Here is a 17,676-nt window from a genome sequence, read left to right on the forward strand (position 1 = left end):
ACGTTTGATGATGAAATGCTGTGTGAAGTGGGCGTTAATTGTTATCATTCGTGTCGAAACTGTGATTTTATCACTTGACTTGGAAACTATATATATATATATATATATATATATATATATATATATATATATATATATATATATATATATATATATATATATATATATATATATATATATATATATATATATATATATATATATATATATATATATATATATATATATATATATATATATATATATATAACATCACATCGGGCACAAATGTATAGTTTAAAACCCCATCTTTTTTTAATAGGTTTACAAATGTTCTGAGTAATGCCCAGATCTGCGTCACGTCAATACTACACCTTGAGGTCGTAACCAGTTGAATCATTACTGATATTCTGGCATAATAATTTCACATTTTCTTTCGACAAATCCCAATTTCGATATCGCTAATTATAGGTAGCCTAATATAAAAATGTTGGCCAGTAAATAATATTGAATGTTATAAAGACAGCAGGAAATGCAAATCTTGATGCTTTGTCGACGTTATCAGCTGTCATGAGACGTTGAAATTTTGTAGTTGCCTTGATGGTGACTTTGACCTCATCTGTGGTCACTATTGGCTGTGTTGATTTGTTGAAAGTCTGCATCTCGATATTCTCGCCATTAGTATCTTTTCCCTCATTGTTCTGTAATTTATGAAATGAATTTAATTAAGAGATTGGTTTCTTTAAAGTTGCTTGCGTTTTCTTGACTTTTTTGTGTATTCTATAATTTGTTTGGTAGATGCATTCTGTAGATATTACCACTATCACAATACCATAACAACATGCACAATGCAACCAGACACGCCTTAATAAAGTCTCCAACTTCTACTTACCCTCTCCTCAAAAGAATACGTACGTTTCATGTTTAATTCAACATGCGGTCACATTTATAAATGCAAAAACTGACATTTTATGCATATGTAATGTCCCAATATTGTGTATGGTTTGAATGAAAAAAAACTCGGCATGGTGGGAACACAATTGCAAATGCAACAGATACATGCATGACTGATCACCTGGAACTGAAGTTTACGCTCCACTTGTCAAGTATGAAGTAATGATCACCTGTATCTAATTAATATTTAAACTGTTTGTTTAGTCCAAATGTGTTCATTACAAGGCTTTTAATATTTTATGGGTTTTGTAATGATTGCAAGGGAAACCTCATTAGACTTCCTATTGCTAATATACGAAACGTGACGTCATTGGATGTTTCTATGAATACTCATGTTACAGACAACTCACTAATTTGAAGATGTACAATGGGCATGTTTTATAAACTACACATGTGCACTATGCTTCATATTTGTTTGTTTCGAATTCTGAAAAACTTGACTTTAAAATGGTGGGATGGTCGTCACAAGTTTACTTTGTGTTGGTTGTCTGAATTAAGAAAGAATTTGCATCACAGAAACCAAATCGGAGCCGTTTAGTCATAATCGCATGGAACTAGAGTTACTGTGTGAGAAATCGTCTGAAAATTCTGACAAATTATGAAATACTTACCTCAGCTGCTTCGTTCCGTTTTTTCTCTTCTATCAGCTTAAGTTCGTCTTCCTTCTCTTTCTTCAGTTTCTTCTGATAGACGCTCATGTAGTTAACGCCAGCAAACTCCACTAAGGCAGCAAAGACAAAGACCAGACACACAGCCATCCAGATATCTATTGCCTAATAATAAAAGAAAGAAAAAGGGTGTTCTATCATATTATATAACGAACCATGCATTACACAGGGTTGTATTTGTCCACATTTACATTTTTTTACTATAATTACTCTATTGACCATTTTAAATTATCAATATTCAAATCTGTGTATCTAACCATTAACCTCTCAGCTATTTAATTCATACTAAGTCTTCTATCCTTCAACACAACGAAATGCATGCTGGTATTCTCTATCAGCGCCCAAGGAATAACTTGCTCCAGCTGGAGATCAAAGGTCAAAGCCATAAGAATTATTATGGCAAATCATCTGTACTCCACAGATGTCAGAAATGTGGTGTTGTTTATTCTGAAATTGTAATCACCTTTGCTTTATTGTATCATTTTGACATATACTTCTGCTGAATATAATGTTACTTTATTCACAAGTGCTTATTTTGCCTGTATCGCATTTGATGTCTTGTATAATTCACAATTGTCTTATTATGCAAATAGGCTGATAATTATTCACTAATACTACAGTCTGAATAGAAGGAGGTATTCGAATCCAAAACATCCCCATCATCACCAATACAAACAACAACAACAACAACACAAATACAAACAACAACAACAACAACAACAACAACAACAACAACAACAACAACAACAATACAAATGCAATTGAGGTGGACGACGGCTTAACATATACGTGTATCTATGTGTCCAATATTTCTCATTCATGTGCTTTACTGAGATACTGGGTGAAATCCAGCAAAACGCCGTACTTGTAAAAAGGGCTTAATCTGTTATCCGAAGTGTAAGTCGGAACTGTCGAACGGCTATCTTGTAATGTCCGGTGTATGTTTTTAGATGATTTTCGCGTTAGAATCATCCAACACAACCAATATAGCAGGTCCTATTACAGACTGCAAAGAAGAATTCTGAAACTAAGTTTGAAAAATAGACATGCTGCTCTATATATTTGTTTATTTGTATTGGCTATCTATTCCAACCTTGCTTTACACAGGTAGGGCTTGTGAAAGAGTTATAAAATGCATATAAACACAGATCACGTCTGCCTCGTGATATCGCTTTGACTTTGTGGTGACATTACATTGACAGCATATGGAGTTCTCCTCTCGGGATACGGAGCGTGGTAACGTCATGCATTAGTTAGTATGGAAAAAGGACAAAGTATTGACATGTCAACTTGCTGTGTTTTAATTCCTACTAGGAATTGCTACTCCATTTCACACCTTACCTTTTCTCAGTGTAGTCGTCCGTCCATTTAATTATTACTTGTTTTTCATGTCATTAGCATTTTTCTTGAGAGTGTCATCTTGCTCATTATAGTGTGCAATTTCAGAAAACTCAATTTCAATGACTGAAATATGAGCGTATACACGATGCTCTATAATTCATTCTATGGCACTAATCATATTGTAAAAATGCCGTATTTTTTAATGATGTAATTTCTCTCCATTTGAGTATGCGCTTCATCAAATTATATAATGGATGAATATCTCAATACACTGTTTCTTCATTCAACACTAATTAATTAATAGTTTTTGTGAGGCCATGTTTATTGAAATTGAAAGTACTTCAACACGAGCTAATTAGGCATAACACCACTTCAACAGAATAGGTATCAAAGGGATCAAAAGATCCATCAAAGTGGTGATTAAGTATTAATTAAGTAATATGGATATGGCTATCGTACATATGTATAAATAATAAATGATATTAACTGTATGTGTGTGTGTTTGCTACAATCAGGTTCTACAGCACGTTACGGTTATGTATGTATATATGTATGTATGTATGTATGTATGTATGTATGTATGTATGTATGTATGTATGTATGTATGTATGTATGTATGTATGTGTGTGTATGTATGTATGTATGTATGTATGTATGTATGTATGTATGTATGTATAATGTATGTGTGTATGTGTGTATGTATGTACTATGTATGTATGTATGTATGTATGTATGTATGTGTGTATGTATGTATGTATGTATGTATACATGCATGTATGCATTGTATTCATGCATGCATGTAGGCATGGACGGGTGGGTAGATAGGTAGGAAGTGAGTGAGTGAGTGAGTGAGTGAGTGAGTGAGTGAGTGAGTGAGTGAGTGAGTGAGTGAGTGAGTGAGTGAGTGAGTGAGTGAGTGAGTGAGGAAGGTGGGTGGGTGGGTGGGTGGGTGGGCAGTAAAGCAGATAGGTGTATGTAGGTACTAGGAATGTGCTGTCATCTACGTCACTAAATGTGTTTTTATAAGATAATGAAGCTTCTTTGAAGGAAAGTAATAATACAAGTTGATAGCTTTGTCTGCCAAGGATGAAAGATTCAAAAAAACTCATGTCGGTCTAATTATTGAGAAGAGCTAATTTCTGTTGTCAGACAGCACTTGTTCATTATAAATATTTTTTTTACATTAATAGTTGTACCTTCCTGAAGTGAGATTGGATATTGTATTCACTAAACTCTACGCCGTGTTCTACCTACATGGTTTGCAAATTCGTTAATTTTTAATTTTAAAAAGACACATCACTTAACCTAAATACATTGTAAACCTTGGATTGTTAGATTCATCATTTCTGCGTTGTTATGAGCTCCTTTTATTACTTTGAACTTGATGGCAATAAATAGGAAGTTCATAGACCTTGCCTTTCATCTTCCTCATAAAACACTAAATAAGGCTCTAGTTCTAATTGTATATTCATAGCTAATGCCGACAAGGGCCAAGGCTGCTCACATTTTTATGGAAGAATTCGAAGTTACATGGTCCAAGCATGCCTGACCGGACAACTAAATATAGTTATAATGCGGAAGTAATAACAATTGCAATTTGCATCACTACAATTGTCTGTGTCTTGCAGCCTTTCTTGGCTATTATTTAAATCGCTAAAGAAAATTTAGCGAATTAAATCATACCCTGGAATGAAATTTACTCTGGTGTCTCCATGGAGTTGTCACACACAAGATAGGCACATTGCACATTCTTCCTTGAGATGTTACATACTATCTGTAACTGCATTTGTAATGGCGATGTCGAACAAAGAATATTATGTCTGGTATTGTAATATGGATAGTATACAGTGTAGTACGAAAATTGTCAAATTGTAAGATAATTGTGCCAGATATCTGATAATTGGCAGTATAGATCTGTAATAACGTTTACTTTAGTCTGTTTACTTATTTGTTATTGCTTATCAAATTACTGTATTTCTCAAAATCGTACGAAATTTGAAATATTGTTGCTAGACCATTACAATACAGCGACAGACTTCTGCATTAATCATAATTACCTTTGGGTAGGACACTTTGGGTAGTTGTGAACGAATTCCAGAATCCAATGTGGTGAGAGTCAATATGGTGGTCACCCCAAGAGCAACTCTAGCGGGCGCTGCTTCATAGCTGATCCAAAACGAGACCCAAGATAACACAACGAGAATGATACTTGGTAGATATGCTTGTAGTATGTAATATCCGACTTCCCTCTTCAGATGGAATTTTGCTTGAATGCAGGTGAAATTACCTAAATCGTAAGATATTGGACGAATATGAATTAACACTAGAGAAGAGAATATACTATCAAGGAGGGAAGCTTCAATGACAGTCTCCCACTTCTTTGCATCCAACAAGCCCAACGGCTAAATGTAAATGAACTATCTCAATTGTAGGTCTTTGATGAAACGTTCAAATTCTACATAAATAGAAAATGGCGGCCAGAAAGAATGGAACTTGAGGCATCTAGAGAATACATGACAAAGAGTAACAAGACTGTATAGATACTGCAAGAAGTAAACGACTGTTCAAATGAGAAAAATTCTGATATGGTTGAATTGCATGACTTATAAATGAATTTCCCAAGAGAGAAATTTATCGTTACAATGGACCATAAAGTTAAATGATATAATACCGTTTATTCACTTTAATACTTCCCAAGACGATTTTCAATTGGTTCTATATCCCTTCTACTTTAGCTGCAGTGTTATAGCTCTATAAATTTATCGTAATATGACTGCTAGTCTTTGAAAGACTGGTTGGCATGACAACATTTGAAAAACAGAAACACGTTCTAATACTATAATATTTAGTACAAATTCATAAATAATGACTATAGATTATTAGCATATAAATTGAATAGACATAAACAATGCTTGGTGAACAAAACAATACATAAACTAATGATTAGTTATCAATAATAAAGTAGTGTTCATTGAAACGATATTACATTTCTTTCATAATTTATTTATTTTACGACAGACTATTTTATTTTGAACCCCTTTCCAGTAAATGAACTTTGTCAATAACATCACGATTTTTCTCATTCCCAGTACTAGATGAATCAAATAAACTGTTCAGAACATTCAATAGATTAAGAGTTTTTCTGAATTCTGAATCTGACTGACTGACAGATGTATCAAATTCGGCAAATGAATGTCTGCATATATATATTGAGAATTAATTGAACTATGTAAATATTCCTACCGTTTTTTTTTCAAATTATGTTACTATACGTATAGGACGTAGTTGGATCACACTTTTGATCCAATTTTTAAGTTCATCCAATATACTAGAATTCAATTGAGACAAAATCACTTAAGACAGCATTCGAAGAACGAAGTTGTCAAGGCTGATTAATAGTTTTGCATATTTCTTTAATCTATTCAATCAATAATTTCTTGTCATAACCTTTGACCCTGAATTCATAAATTATGTATTATATATGCAAATTACTAACCCGCAAAGTGAATTTTCAATTGACGAGACATATACTACATCTACTTTTTAAGTAATCGTTTCAAACGAAAATAACCAAATAAATTTATGAATAACATATATAATATATAATATATAATATATAATAACAAGTACTGTCTGAAATGAATTTGAGATGCGAGGTAAATTTGAAAATATGCAAACCTTTGATTGATTTTGGCGGGAAAGTTCAATGTTTATTACCTGTTGAGTAATCTTTCGTGCAATTGTGAGTCGTCATGTCCATGATGTTGAACTGCGGTAGTTTGAGTTCAGCTTCTTTTTGGATAGGGTTTGTCACATTACTCCATTCAAATATCAAATCCTTTATCGTGTAGCCATCTTTTGAGAGAAGTAAACATAAAGACAATTTATAGAATACAGATTTTCAGCATTGTAACTGATGTCTCTATGATTCTATGAATGGTAAACCTTGTTACTGGTAATGGTATTTATATAATTAAATAAACGGCAATAGTTCCCTTTACACGGGATCTGTTACAACTGGAAGTTCAAAAATAAGCAAGTACTGTGCAATATAGACTGTCGACAGTCGCTCGCGCCTTTTTTCCTCCGTCTTATCTAAACTCCGAACCGGCGCAACACTACTATAATCGCACACTGATATCGAGGGCCGAAGGCCGTTCGGCCCTCGTTCACTCGGGCCTTCGGCCCTCGATATCAGTTTGCGATTAGACTAGTGTTGCGCCGGATCGGAGTTTAGATAAAACGTAGGAAAAAAAGGCGCGAGCGACTGTCGACAGTCTATGTGCAATATTCCATTGTATATGTACTTCATTGGAGTAATTAGACAATATTGTGTCTTACAGTCGAAGATTTTGCCAATAGTTAGCTGAGGTAAAACAGATTAACATGCTGCCCATCATCTGCTTCACCTGCCTCCTCCATAACTTCATACTCTGAATAAATTTACATTTCTACATTTTTCGTGGGTATTACGCGCGCCCTCAAACGATGGCCCAAAAACGCTACCCTGTCAATTACTCGTACAGTGCGCCGCCAAACGTTTAAGTGGTATTAGTAAGATAGCCTAATCTAAATTCTCAAACCCTCCTACTTGCTATCAATAGGATGATGCTCGTCAAACACACATCAATCTAAAACAAGTCACATCAAAGGTATACCGACACGGCATAAATGTATTGAATTTACATACAATATCCGACAATCAACACAATTTACATCAAAGCTTTAGGCAATCATAATTGATTTTTAAAAACCCTATATCATGTACGTCCATATTTCTTAACGTCTGGCTGTTGTGTCGACTTAGAGCACGTACAATGATTTGATCTGGTCTATAATATCATATAATTTATTATACGTCAGGTCTACACGTCTATCCTTTTATCAAATGCTGCAATATCAGTGCATTACCACAGTACGACATGCATTTTTACCTCCCGTAAGGGTACGGGAGGTATTAAAATAGGAATGTCTGTATGTCTGTGTGTGTGTGTGTCTGTCTGTCTGTCTGTCTGTGTCTGTGTCATCATTTTCTAAAATTCGGCTGGCTCAATTGTAATGAAATTTGGGATATATAATCTTTAGGGTAATAGCTAGACCTGATTAGGTTTTGAGCCAGATCGGTTAATGTTTAATTAGAGAAATTTGCATATTAATGAAATCAAATAATTAAGCAATATCTTAAGACTCCATACTTCAATTTCAATAAAAATTAGTACATTCATCAAACATAAGAACATACATTTGTTCATGTACTTTAAAGTGTAAAGACAATATGAATTAATATAATTACGCTATATTAATTTGAGTAAACTCGGAAGGCTGCCGTCAGCAGCCGGTCGCTGTCAATGGTTTTATGATATTGCGTCTAGTCTGCCCAAATAAGCAGGTCGAGCAGACCAAATCCGAAACGTTTGGTGAATATTCAAATACTATATATTTTTTTAGATCTTCCCTTTGGCTCTAGTGTCTACATTTAAATTGAGTTATACCTTTACGAAGTTCAATTCCGTGAGAGAATGCAATGAAGACAAATGCATATGCATGAAGTGTAATATGGCAAGATGGCGTCCATGATTCAAACATGTCGACTGTATTATATGTAGGTAGCGTTTGCTGTGATTTTCGGGCTTCTTCTTCTGTGTTTGTGACATTGAATTCGGCGTGAACCAAATCCTACAATTCCTACAATGTAAACGCAAATAGAAGCGATTCACATCTGAATTGAGTTGGTTTTCAGCTAAATTACACCCTATTTGTCAAATTTGAATATAACACATCGTATGAAAAACGTTTCACCACTTTCATGTGCCGTCTTGGATAGTTTAGAAACTACGAAATATTATCATTACTTATACACGTGATTGGTTACTATTATTAATAGACGTGATTACAAAAGGTCCCCATCAATAGCACGGCCATTCCGGTGAAGCATCTTCCTTCACGGCCGAAGCGATAAATAAATACACCACATCACTGGACCCATGTCACCATTTCATCTCACTCAAACTGAAACCTTTTTTTTCAGCTTCGTTACGGGATCGAACACATTACGTGATCTTACAGTTTACTACATGCTCTTCGAAGATTCATTTGAGATTAACCATGGTTCACGTATACATCGTTCAGGAATAAAAATTATCATGGTGTATACCAAGTTCATAGTCCTCAGCAACACAAATTTGTTTATACCATATTTTCGATTATCGATTAATTAAACAAACATCAAAAACTACTGTATAATGTTTTCATAGAACAGGCTTTAAACCGAGATTTGAGGCGCCATGCTCGATTCGTTCACACGTATTTACAGTATAATATAGATAGAAATGAAGTGACGATAGGTCACATCGTAGGTGATCAACAGTAGAAGGAACATAAACTTTCAGTATTGTATTGTATTGATACATCTAAAAATAAGGATGGTTGCGGTCACCAAAGTGCGGTCGTCACCCCTGGCCTACCAGCAATTTTCACAGGTATTCATGTAATATTACGTGAATTGACTAACAAAGTATACTATGTTTGATCTTCGAGTTCTTTGATTACTAGTATTTTCGCCAGACTGGTTATGCAAATTTTAACACTCTCCAGACAGAATGACAAATTACTTAAATATGTACAAAGCAGTACTGATTAAATCGAATTATTCTACAGTAACTATGTGTATATATTGTATTTATATAAAACTTTAGGATGTATGTCTAGCAATAACTGTGACTTGTTAATTAGAACTCAAGTGACCCCAAAGTCGAGGTACGTCTTTTTTCACACGTGTAATCTTACCTTTTTTAATAAAGTTTTCTGTGATTGCTAACTTTTTGATTCTATAAAAGCATACCTAGCTTCTAGAGTCTAACATGACAGGACCGTATACTGCGCATGTTTCGCCATGACACAGCCGTAACTTTCAATAGAATGAACATAGAAGTAATATGTTTGAATATAAAACTAGCATACTAAACTGGCATATAAAACTGGTATACTGAACTCAAGTAATTGCCACTCGTGACTAGGCATAGTTAGAGAAAATCGAGACATTGTGAGAGAGGTATGCATCTTGCCTTAGGCTGACCGTCTAAATGAATCTCTGTTTGTATTCAGCAGTTGACATTTTCAGCGAGCAATACTACGAAATGATGGATCATTGGCAGTACCGGCTTCAGTTCTAGTCCCTTGTCCCTTACCTCAGCCTTGTATATACTACAAACAGAATGCCATAGGGGCGATGACAAATTCGTAATGTAGTCATGTGAAGGCTTACTCATTGGACCTCAAACCACCTACGTGAGTTACGATGATTGAAAATCACGACTTCAGAGCTCTAATTCCATACAAACAGACAGTGCACAAACGACTATAACATCAATGTACAATTAATCGAAATTGTAGGCCGGGACACAGGATTTGCATGAGTGTAATTGAGTCATTCATTCATTCCCATTTAGATTGCCAAATTTGAATAGATAAAAGAAACTTGGCTGCATTTAGCAGTGCTTTAACTAGACTAGTCTTGCTGCTAGACCCCTCGGGCTTTTCTGCTCACTGTCAAAGCGACCGAAGGTCGCTAGTGAGGGCGACAGCCCGCCTTCGATTGTATGTCACCTTCAGAAACAGAGTGGAAAGCCTGAGGTCTAGCAGCTAGACTATACTTTAACCTGTGTCACTTGAAACATAGAAATACCTGTGTTCCAAATACTTACAACTCTCCATGTTCAACTCACAAGTTTGACCATCCATCGGAAAACGTGCCAAAGACATGTAGCAGGCCAGCTTGAGACTGTATCTATAGGAATGAAGCACATATGTGGAAAACGATAAGTTATTGTCCATGTTGAAAACTGCCTACTAGCCTAATTCTGGTCATTCTTGTTTGTATGGCGTATGTATCATTCCTATGCCGTCAGCATTACTATCCGTGGACAGTATACATGCATTGATAATGTGACGCTATTGACTACAGTACAATTTGATGCATGTTTGATGGGTTCTAGTATCAAAACACGAATGAAGTAATTACACAATTGGAATAATCATAAACTCCTTTAAAATGTTTCAAAATGTGTAGCTCTTCTGGTTATGATCGTGGTAACTCAAGGAGAAATTTGGGTATATAGATGAACAGTGGCATTGCCTGAAATAGGCTTGGGTATTGAATGGTGTCGCTGGATTTACATTAAGACATTGAAATGAATAAAGAAAGTTGATTGGCCTTGCTAAGTAGAAATTGTAATTTGGAATCCATCTTGCCAATCTCAAGTTAAGGGTTCTTCAACATTGACGTCAAGCGTACATTCGTTAATGTACCATGCACTGTCCAATGTTACATTCTACACTTGATCGATCGCGGAGAGTTGATAGAAATTTATAACTCTCGGGTTTTTTTCCCCAAATAGAAATACACTATAATGGTTCCTTTATTCAACACTCGCCGAGACACCTTTCAGGTCATTACTCTAAATCAAAGTGTGGTTGTTATTCAACCTAAAGTAGGTAATATAGTAGTTTCTAGAAATAAAGTTACGTTATTACCAACTTAGTTGTATTACAATATCATTGCCTTACTCTGTACAGAACACCTTCACTAACAGCACAAAGAATATACCAAAGAATACACCACAAATTAAACACATGTAACAAAAAACACTGCACTGAACAAAGACAACGGGGTGACGTCATATTTAATGTAACGTCACCTACATATAATTAGTTTCTATAAGAATTTGTATGACTACAGTCAACGCACTCTACAACAAACTGAATGGTTCACTCGTGTAGAAATCGGTCTGGACTTAAATATTACAGAAGGCAAAATTAACCACTTAGGATATTCCATTTTCTTCTATCAGGTCCCTACTCTCAACGTTTGGCGCTTGAAATGTTTGCTGTTACAAGCATGGTCGACTATTGTGAATAACACAATGAAATGGCACTGCACAGGTGGCAAAATAACCTCTGTTAATGTATTTCTATACTTGTAGATTCAATTAACGTACATCATTAAACTTTGATTTCGAAGTGCGTCTGAAAACCCTCACATTGATCCATGACATACCGCGGCCATCTTGTTCAACAAATGATGAAGCACTGTTTGTAAAATCCAAGTGTTGCTTTAGCTTTGACTTAGATATATGCATAAATAGACGTCAATTCAATACTATTGAAATAATTGTGATATTCTCACAACTATTTTTCTGGACCAATTACCTTGTACTGTAAAGCAGACTACCGTCTGGATGAATTCTGGCAATTTGGTTTTCAACTGTTACTGTGTGCAAGTGGCCATTTTTTTCGTTAGGGAAGAACGCATCTGGAGTCCAAATTCTTCTAATGTCATGTATGAATATAGCCTCAGAATCGTTATGACTAAGACGACCATCCTTCCAACGTTGGCGCATAAATATTGACAGACTATAGTCCTGTAAACCAAGAAAATGAAATAAAAATGAACATTCCACTTCCGGGGAATAAAGTGCTATCTAATGATGCAAGTGAGAGGGAAAACGAAATTTCTAAGCGAGATACATAACTTTTAGGATAAACGGTGATCTTTTAATGAAAATATACTCTTTCTATACAATTTAGCATGCTGAGACGCTAATAATTGTGAGATTATGTATTTGTCTTAAATACCTAAGGCCAAATAAAAAAATAAAAAAGTGTGTTCAATATTGTCAAGAAAAATACAGCTAAATAGATTTTAAAAAAGAAAAGAAAAAGAATTAAAAAGAAAACTAACTACGGTATTTTCTGAGGCCATGTTTCGGAAACCACACAATTATTTCTTATCGCCTAAGCAAAGTTTATTGGAAGGACCCCCCCCCCCCCCTCTTCAGCCAGAGTAACCAACACTAGATTCTTTGTGGTTACAAACTACGACAACAGTGATTGATTCGTGTTTATTAACGGAATGAGACCCATTTGTAAAACAGCACATCATCAACATATTCAAAATGGCGTCTTTGTAAGTTCCCTGTTGCATATCAACGTATAAATCATTTTGACAGGCTTCTTTTTCAAATGAAACCTTTGAAATTAGAGATTACAGGCGCCTAGTGTTCATAACAAGCCGGAAAATTGGTAACAACATAGGGAGTATTAATTCATAATAGAGGTATCCTGCCCGGTTGCTGTTTACACATACAGTTGTGAGACCAGAATAATTGTACACAGCTGGCAACTGTTATGACAGTTTTCACGGAGTTTTGCATGTTGATATAACATTCAACGTCACCCACATTTACGATAGAGTATCGTACAAAAGCTGTTTGTTCTTTATTCATGAATATGACCATATGGTTTCTGTTATGGTAAATTGGTGAGAGGTTAATGAACACCACTGGAAATGACGTTCGTAATAGTTGTATCGTACAACTATTATTTATTACAAATGGGAAGTATTGTTTTTAAAGCAAATATTAAATTCCAGTATGCACACATGTAATTTATCAAATATTACACACACTAATTTATGTAACGGTAATATTTCCAATTTACTCGTATTCTTATGTATATTTTCAACAAATACAACGTTATTACTTTTTTGTTGTCACTGTTTAATTAATGTTGGCAATCAATGTAGTTGTATGAATTTCAGTTAATAATCAAATATATATTTATGGATCAACATAAATATGTGAACATACATGTATGTCCCTGCCACTGCATGATCATGTACCGACTGACAGTACATCTCTCTATCATCAACGCGCCCAGGTTTCTTGTAGAGAGAATTTTCGAAACTAGGTGTTTATAGCCCTGGGAATCACCAAGGTCAATATGCCTAGAGATGATGCCAAGCAGGATAAACGAACTTTTCAAAAAAAGGTATATAATAAACGGTGATCAAGGTAATGCTATGTATTGCAGCTGCATGTGTTCTTCAGTGAAACAACACACCCAAGAAGAATTAACGGTGTGACATCATGGTATTACTATGACAGCAGAAGATTGAGCTCGGCGAAAATCAAAGATCTATCAGTTTGCAGATTTAAACCCATTAACAGAGAAAAACCTCAACCAAATTAATCGTTTTAAGTTAAAAGCGATATGGCGGCGTTCTTAATGACATCATGATATCCAACAAATACATATAATCCCTAAATCCAATCCTTATTCATTACCTGTCATTTAATCTGGTAAATTGATCTACTAAAAGCCAATACAAGACATCTCTTTAAAGTCGATATATCATGAGCAATTGTTTAAGATGGAAATTAATGCGTTCCTGTTACATTCTTCAACTCCAATTCACAATATTATCCATTGAATTGTCAATGTGAATTCTGTAAATGTACGGAACTTACAGCATTTAACTATCTACGTTATCAGATGCTTTTAATCAAAAGCCTACTGATGTCAGAGCATGACGATTTTAAAGATACGGTTTTTAACATGGAATGATTAATGTATAATGTCATCATCCTAATCGTATTGTGATCTAAAATCACTTATTGTTCAGGGAAAATTGACCTTTTTCGGCAACAGTATGGCTTATCTTCATGGAAACTTTGGTCTACCTTCGAATTACATATTCGTTTCTCTAAATGTGGACAATCTACATCATCGTTTTTGTTTATATGTGCATTTTCATCCTGCTCAACGTTGTCATGATGTAAAACAATATAATATTTTTTAAAAAAAACATTCTATTCCACTTCAATATAAAATTGAACATTTCATGACATGGTCACTGATGTAACACACACAAAAATATTCATCTAACCTTTTAAATAGCGTCAGAATGACCTAATTGATGACAGTTTGGTCTGAGTGACCTGTTATGATGTTACTTTCACACAGCATGTATAAATTTTGAAATATTTCCAAAATGACAGCAAAGAAAACCTCTCTCCCTGTCTTATGAAATCACATTTCCTGTATTAGTCCATACTATTCAAATAATGAAATAGTTCATACATAATGTAATTGTAAATATAAAGCAATAATGCAGTGCAAGTACTTTCTAGTTTCTATCAAATGTGAAACCTATTGTATTTGAAAAGTAACTGTAAATACATTGTGGCTTTATATGCCACTTGAAAGCATAACGCATTGACTAGCCTCTGTCAAAGGCCCGATGGTTGCATATAAAAGCTATTTTTGGCAGTGGAAAATCAATCAAATATATATGAACTAATGTCATGTCATTTCGCATATGCTGGTTGAATGTCAGAAGTCGCAAATGTCGCCTTTTGACGTAAACATATACTTTTTAAAAGATCGATGTGGCTATTTCGTGTTCAGAACTGTTGATATTGCAACTTTCATTTTCATAAAGTTTGCCTGTGGTAAGAATTGAATTGAGGCAAAATGCAGATGACTCATTTTCAGGGAAAAGTGATTGTACAAAATTTCATTACATAATACACGCGAACCGCGTTCTTTAACGTACTAATGTGTTAAATTATATACGAGGTTTGTTAGCCAAGAACACAGTCTCTTAAAATCATCTCCTTGTGTTGAACGCTAGTATCTAAATACCATTCCAGATCAAATGTTATAAAAATATTTTAAAATGAAACGACAGTAAACACCAACAACCGTGAAGTTACACACAATATCTCTAGTCTATGGAGCTACACATGTTTCAGCAACTGACGTAGTCAAATAGATTTGTGAAATATAAGTAGTCACAAGTATAATGATCGTTACATAGAACGACTAACTACATCTGGTAATCATAGCACGTTTCACTGAAATGGCACTGCAAATCAGATTAGGACCTTTTTGATGTTCCATGATTAAACCCTAGACACGTGCATTGATAACGTGGCAGTCTTAAATTTCACACCTAGTATTACAAGGAAGGACCACTGAGGGAAACACTTTCCCACGGTGCAAGACATTTCATTTATGTAGAAGGTGACGATACGTTCGGCTGTGCAATCCAATAATGCCTATGAATTCCCAGACGATTCGGGACGTTTAATGTTCTTTTCTCCTGAGAACACTTTCGTTAAATATCAAATTGGAAAATCATATAAAGATGTTTTATAGAGTCGTGTCTACAAACGTAAAGGATTTTCAACTAAATTGGCTGGCTTATGTCAAATACCATTGTATTGAGAGAGGCTGCATTTAAGAATTGTTAATTTCTTATTTTACTAAGGCATGGTACGTTTTCGGAATTGTCTGTATATTTCTATACCATTTTTATCGTTAGAAGTATACATTGTGACTGAAGAGCAACATTTTTCGAAACCAAAAACAACACCGCCTAGACTTGACATTTTGTTTCCAGTTTAGAGCTATAAACAGATACTGTATTATATATTTTAAGAACACATACAAATGCATATTGTGAACACAGTTTTTCGTGGCGCTATCTTTCCTTCAGATTTTCTTATAAATAGAACACTCATTATATGTATCTCAATAAATCCACAATATATCTGTATAGCACTGTGAGATACGTGCACTTGCTGATTAATTGAATTTACTTTATTTTCATTAGAGAGATCATATGACAAGAACAGCTGACTTTCCATGTCATGTATAATGTATGTGGTGATAAAGGAATTCAAAAGTACAAGTAACCATACTTTAACGGGGAGAGAACTCTAGATAGAGTTGCATCACTATCATGCTTACAAACGATATGTATGTATCGATAAGTATGTATGTATGTATGTATGTATGTATGTATGTGGAAACAGCAGGGATAAATCTTTGCCTGAAATAATAAATGTAAAAGGTTTTAAATCTAATATATCTCTGTATGGAGTAAACATTGATGATTGATAGTAGTTGGTTATAGTCGACTTATCATTATGAATTGAATGCTGACGTAATGAGCAAATTGATGCGAAACGTCATGACTGACAAAACATCTTTTGTGGTAGACATTATGTAATTGAGTAAAAATATATATTTATCGTAAAATGTTATATATATATATATATATATATATATATATATATATATATATATATATATATATATATATATATCCATTGTATGTATGTATGTATGTATGTATGTATGTATGTATGTATGTATGTATGTATGTATCCATTGTGTCTGAATGGAAGTGTGTGCATGTATGTTGTGTTGTGTGTGTGTGTGTGTGTGTGTGTGTGTGTGTGTATGGGTGGCTGGAACACTGTGTGTGTGTTCATTCATTCACTGTATGAACTACAAGGGCATTTGGTCTCACAGGTTAGACACAATTTTGTGCAGGGGCTATAAAACAGACAACTTACCATGGTGGTTTCAGTAACTGAATCAAAGCTGTTAATGAAAATATCACATGTCACTGTCACTGGTGGCCCTACAAAGAAAAACATTATAACACATTGAAGTAGAGGTGATACAAAAACACACTTCCCTGTACAAAAACACACGGATTCTAATTAAAATGATGCTCAGACTCATCGTAAATTTAAAAGTCAGACAGACAGTGATGCATGGACGCTTTCCAATCTCATTATTGTATCCCTCTTTTAATTTGACCAAATTTGTAAATGATACATGAACCGCAGGAAGACAGTCGATTCATCACGGAAATGTGGCCATTAATTTCTTTTTATGGCTTCATCTTTATAGTCTGATGCTCTTTTATGTAACAATGCACCTGTCAATACCGACTATATAAAATCAATCAATCCGACTCGTGAAGCTCAGTCATGTATGTTGATTTGTTCAGAGTTTAAATTGATACGATCTGTCTCTTTGTGGGGCCATGTTATAACACATTTGTATCATTCCAGCTATTAAAGGATGTCGAACTATA

General features: G+C 34.6%; 1 protein-coding gene across 1 annotated transcript in view; it reads right to left on the reverse strand.

Moving 5' to 3' along the window:
• Positions 1-257: 257 nt before the first annotated feature.
• The window catches only part of LOC144444738 (glycine receptor subunit alpha-2-like), a 51,734-nt gene continuing 34,315 nt past the window's right edge, over positions 258-17,676 (reverse strand). The window contains exons 3-9 of the mRNA XM_078134262.1: positions 17,147-17,214; positions 12,150-12,361; positions 10,646-10,728; positions 6,660-6,797; positions 5,000-5,229; positions 1,545-1,706; positions 258-680 (exon numbers count right to left, since the gene is read on the reverse strand). Coding sequence (XP_077990388.1) covers positions 456-680; positions 1,545-1,706; positions 5,000-5,229; positions 6,660-6,797; positions 10,646-10,728; positions 12,150-12,361; positions 17,147-17,214 — 1,118 coding nt within the window. The 3' untranslated portion in view covers positions 258-455. The remainder of the gene's footprint in view (positions 681-1,544; positions 1,707-4,999; positions 5,230-6,659; positions 6,798-10,645; positions 10,729-12,149; positions 12,362-17,146; positions 17,215-17,676) is intronic.

The sequence above is a fragment of the Glandiceps talaboti genome, chromosome 13 (assembly GCF_964340395.1).
Source record: "Glandiceps talaboti chromosome 13, keGlaTala1.1, whole genome shotgun sequence".
Lineage (NCBI taxonomy): Eukaryota > Metazoa > Hemichordata > Enteropneusta > Spengelidae > Glandiceps > Glandiceps talaboti.